This window comes from Macrosteles quadrilineatus, unplaced genomic scaffold (assembly GCF_028750875.1).
Source record: "Macrosteles quadrilineatus isolate MER2022 unplaced genomic scaffold, UCM_ALF_1.0 Scaffold_16__1_contigs__length_3527350, whole genome shotgun sequence".
Lineage (NCBI taxonomy): Eukaryota > Metazoa > Arthropoda > Insecta > Hemiptera > Cicadellidae > Macrosteles > Macrosteles quadrilineatus.
Window position 1 is genome coordinate 3,429,162 of NW_026542609.1, and position 5,535 is coordinate 3,434,696.

Genomic DNA, 5,535 nt, shown 5'->3' on the forward strand with positions numbered 1-5,535 from the left:
GGTATGGAGATGGCGATATTTGTAGACCGCTGTTTGACTAAGTTAAGCGTTGGCAGTTGATCGGTATTGAAATAGTTCACTATTAGATTCAGCGTAGCTATAAAATACAGGTAACAAAGTCAATCTATTTGGCAAAACTGTATATACATATAAAGTTTTTTTGTAATTCTGTTCCATAATATAGATTATAAATTTGACAATCTGCTTTAGTTTTCTAGGTAAATAAAATTTGTTTTGGACTTTACAATCAACGAAGTTCAGACATTTCAGTTCAGATTAAAGTATATGTTAGTTTTTATCTTTCAATTCAATTCAACGACCTTGCTAATTTAATTAACCTCAAGCGTTAATGTAGTATGACAACTGTTTTATCTTATGATTATTACAATACACGGAATAATTAATTTGGTAAATGATGAGTTTTTTTTTATTTACAGGAAGAATATTAACTCGGGTTTCCACTTCAACCAGCTGATCCTCTCACAGTAGGTTGTAAGTCCCTGCCTTGTCAACTTGGGCAGGAAATCCTCTAAACCTGATAAGTCTCGTCCATGTTCTCATCCTATCATATGAGGAATACATTTTGTATCTCATCCGTTTATATTTTCTAGAAATTTTAAATGCTTTAGCATTGTAACTAGGCTTGTTCACATTGGTTCCAATTGCATTAATAATTAATTGTAGAAATGTATATAAGGCTATATCAAAAACATAATTGCATATCATCATTGTATATCAATAAAGTTCTTTCGCCAGCAAAATATTTGATTGTTGGACGTTTCGACGTTTATAAATTAAATCCATTTTTATTCAGTATACATACTATTTCTGAATTGTTATTATGGTCCTATGACATTATACATTTGGTTACGAAAGGATTAGCTTATTGCCTGTAAATCCTTTCCCGAAGTTAACATCATCATGCCACAATATTACAACATCAATATGTAGCAGCAATTGTTTTACATGTCATACAATAACTATTTTTATTCATTTTTAATTGTTCTATTGCAGTACATGTTTATTTGGCAATAGTGTATTCCAAGCAAGGGTGTTACGTTTTACTTAAAGCCTTTCCAAAATCACTTTAATTGTTGTCTCTTTGGTGTCTGGAGATCTTCATGATAGACTCGTAGATTCCAGACATGCTGAAACCAGAAAATAGTAAGTTTATGCTCTATATATTTTTAAATAAATTGCAAACTGTATCTAACTACTGTACCATAGCAATACGCTGTGAGAGCCTTGACTTGGAAATTTTGCAACTTTATTGAAATGCCTTCTAGACATAAGAGGGAGAAACATGAGGAATTGCGTATTTTATTTGTGTTCAAAACTGGGTTCTTAGGCAAAAGAAAAACAATACCCTTTTTATTTTTAAATAATACGCGGTTTACTGTGTGACAGTAACTAGGACAATAGAATTACTAAGTACAATTAATTAAATTGTTGAATTGAGATATATACCATAATGAGCAATTTCCTTACCTCTATTAGGCTACAATTTTCGATCACTGAATATTTGAAAGGGAACTGTAGATATAAATTAAACGCAAGGGGACGAATCCCTAAAGGACCTTTTGAGTTACCATTTGCCCCTCTGCCAAAAGGGATGTAGCAAAGAAAACCCTTGCTGTATTAATTAAAAGTATATAGATATAGTATGGATAATGTAATGACCATGATGACAAAATAACGACTTCTGGTTGAAGGTCAAAAAATATAATGGTGTTAATTATCAAACGTTTTTCATCAAAAAACAACATGAATCATCAATTTAACCATTATTTGATGAATTATACCAGATAATGCAACAAACATACAATGTAATTTGATAATGGATTATTTGCAGTCGCTCGTCATACCTCTCAGCTAGTTATCATAATAATCTAGTTCTGTCTGGTTAGTGGTAATAATATAAAATCTAATTGTAAAAACAACTAATGTGTTCCCAATTTCAGAGAGTTTGTCCATCACTTTTAAATTTACAAAAATAAGGCTATGTGTGAATAAGTCCGTAATTATATCGTATACGTATTTTCGAATTCGATACCAAAAACTACGTATTATACTTCCCTAAAAGTGTGGAACATTGCCAGAATACGATTCAAATTTATGATTTATCGATTTTCATTGGGAATATTTATAAAAATAATGTATTGCTTAGACGAATTATCTTATCAAATAGATATAAATATGTTTAATATGTTAAATGTGTTATAAATATGCTTAAGGTTTGCGCATTATTGAATTACGAATTGACCACTCAATTTGATAAGTCAAACAAGATGCTAATTAAATAAGACGTCGAGGAACAACTGTAAATGCATATGCCAATTAATATCAGCTGGCTACTTCAAACCTTATTTAAACGAATGATAGAGATATCGATCTGAGGTGTGTGTGTGTACACACAATGGGAAAATCTTTAAAAAAATAACTAAGTTAGAGAACTCCTTTTTTGTATATTTTTAAGTCTCAAATTAAATACGCATCATTCAACAAAATAGATACAAGAAATACAGGGTGTTTTTAAAAGAATGCCGGGATTTTAAATGGTTATTGCTTGGATACTATTCAAGGTAACTAAATGTTTTATACGTCAAATTGAAGCTAAAGTAACTAAGTTTTGTTTCCCGTGTGGCAAGGAAGGAAACTTATACCTTTGGCAAGTGTAAAACAGGTGCGGGGTGCTAGGCAGCTATTGTGACTCATACGCCTGACGCCAGTCGCCAGTACGACGTTTACGGCGCAACAGAAGGAACGGACTGTAGTTTGCAGAGTTTGTATCTATTGCTAAATTAAACTAAATTTAAATCTATTTGATGATAAAGAAACTTGAAGCTGGTTTAATGAGTTTTGTGGCACCGAAGTGTTTTGATTTGAAAAGACACCGGTTTTTACCTGGCCGGCTAAAACAAGCGACAAACATAGTCGAAGTGACATAGTCGAAGAAATCCGACAATTCTCCATCAGAAGCCCAAAAGAATCGATTGCCCGACCAAGTCTTCAGTTTAACAAACCTAAATTGGTTATGATGTAATCTATAAAAGATAGATATTTTGTGCCGAAAAAGATTCAGTTAAGACATGAGATCGCCCTAAGCGTAAGGATTTTGCCAGTTTTACGCTCATATAAGATTGATGAAAATCTGAATTTTATAAAATCATTCCGAATTGTATGAATGAATGAGGAAAAACCTTTATTCTCTTCCCTTCAATTTGACGTTCAAATCGTTTAATTATCTTGAATAGTCCCCGAGCAACGACCGTTTGAAATCCCGGCATTCTTTTAAAAACACCCTGTACAATCGTCAGGCTTAAGAGTTATATTCCCCCACATTGACTATAAGCTCGTGCTCGGGGAATATACTCGTACTATACTCATCCTACTATTATTTTTCCACTTAAAAGACTTCAGATTATCAAATTTTGTTAATAAGGTTGTAGTTTCTTGTTGTTAGTATATTAAACTATGTAAATACATTCCATTTGCAGGTAAAATACTTTTAGACCTACATTTTGATAAGTAAATTGTTCAACTTACCTCAGAGAAAGAGAGCATCAGAGAGGGTTTTGAATAGTTACTGTGGTTTGTAGAGTTTATTGTATAGATTGAGAAGGTGTATTGATAATCATCGTTCCCTAGCCACACTGAGCTTTTCTCCTCATGAGGTATCCAGAATACTCGGTCCTGAAAACCTCCCAGACCGTAGATCACCTGAAAATTAGTCACATGAGCTATGTATCAACTGATATAAGTAAATGTAAGCAGCATAATTGATAGCTAATTTATGTTGTTATCTCCATGCGAGGTTATCTACATACGAAGTATTTGGTGTAGTTCCTCACTAAAATGTGAGGAAAATAGCAACACTATTATTTAGAAATAAGAGTATGTATTGCATAAAGAAAATTTGAAAGCTAATTACAGTTATCGTCAATATAAATATATAGTCCGGAAGAAACTACTATTCAATATCGTATTTCCTGAAGTGTTTAAAATTTATAACATTTCTTTAAGACTACTTTCTTTGGAATAGCTACCACACAGAGAAGGAAGGTACCTTCTATAAAGAAATACTTCATTCATTCATTCATTCACCTAGGAAACTTGTTTATGAGACTACCGTACACTTTCAGTTCTAGTATGTTGTGCCTGAAATGCAATTGTACTGAGCAAGGAAGTGCCCGAGCGGTGTGCACTGTACGGAAACCCCCATAACGCAGGGGGCACAGGTTCTTCCTCCAGTGGAAGCGTTGTACTTCATGAAAACGGGGGTAGGCATTGTTAGACTTTGCCCTAGACACCAGCGATAGGTGCTAGACATATAAGTGTTCCATTGAATGTTTCCTCTGTACCTTACTTCTCTATAGCTACAATAGACATAATATATTACACTGGGAGTGTCAGTGAAGGTGTGTAAGTTAGAGCCGTCATATCTACAGGAGACCAGCCTCCATGACTCCTGGGCACCGCCAGCTACGAGGAGATACAACCTCTGAACAGACGGGTCCATAGCGATATTCCTGACACTTCCTAGGCTGGAAAACACGTCCTTTCGGACCCCCTTTCCCTCCAGGTCACTCGTGTGTATCTCGTTGTTAGTCATCCAGAATAACTTCCTGAAAAAACGGTATTATTTTCAACTTTAATTTTTTTGTTTTTCGCTGGTGCAATGTATTTAGAATCTTTTTGTGACCTCTAAGACTACAATTAAATTGAATTGATGTCAATCCGTAGAATATTAAAATTTTGATTCAGTGACTCACTCCACGTAAGGGTCCACTAGAAGCTTGTTGAGGTTCTGCTCTATATACAACCCTCTGTAGAGGATTATGGGACGGGAACCATCCAACTGACTGCAGTGGAGAATCAGCACCGCCCCTGACAGCCAATACAGGGTCTGATGTACCCAGTCTACTGCTAGGGTTGTTAGGAGGTACTCATCCTGAGGGTCCACCAAGGGAGTGAGGTTCAGAGTGGACGGTCCTGTCAGAGACGTTCTGAAAATTCAAACATACAAACTACCTTTTGTATCAAAACTAAGTCATGGCACAAGTTTAAGGAAAACCTCTTATTAGGGTAAACATCTGCGTAACAAATTAATACGTATTTGAAATGTTTTTCACTGTGCAACAATTAAAATTAAATTAATAAAAAGATATATTCTACATAGAAACAATTTTTTCATTTAATATTTAAGAATACACATTATGTTAAGCTCGAATGAACATCACTTCGACTGTAAAGGCTAGAAGGCAAATTTACTATATTAAGCAGTGACAAAGAAAAGAAAGCTGAGAGGGTATTAAAATGAAGCTAAACAGATATTATATTTTTAACTCTAGGGACTAATAATCCCTTTGTATAGATAAACTGGTTTAAATTAGTAATTACGATTCTTCTTCGCTTTTTAGCGAATTTCCCTATAGGGAAGTAGCTATTACCGTAGGTGGCACGGTAAGACCTAGACCCGAGACCGATTTACTTTTTCATTTTGATGTCCCCAGAGGCCAAAAACACCATCCGTTC

At 34.5% G+C, this 5,535-nt stretch overlaps 1 protein-coding gene across 1 annotated transcript; it reads right to left on the reverse strand.

Moving 5' to 3' along the window:
• Nucleotides 1–710: 710 nt before the first annotated feature.
• On the reverse strand, nucleotides 711–4,839 carry LOC129005101 (uncharacterized). The gene is made up of 4 exons (XM_054433895.1): nucleotides 4,773–4,839; nucleotides 4,400–4,625; nucleotides 3,547–3,720; nucleotides 711–1,148 (listed from the first exon to the last, which is right to left on the reverse strand). The coding sequence occupies exons 2-4, from the start codon at nucleotides 4,610–4,612 to the stop codon at nucleotides 1,083–1,085; spliced, it is 453 nt and encodes a 150-aa protein (XP_054289870.1). The 5' UTR covers nucleotides 4,613–4,625; nucleotides 4,773–4,839; the 3' UTR covers nucleotides 711–1,082.
• Between the last annotated feature and the right edge of the window lie 696 nt (nucleotides 4,840–5,535).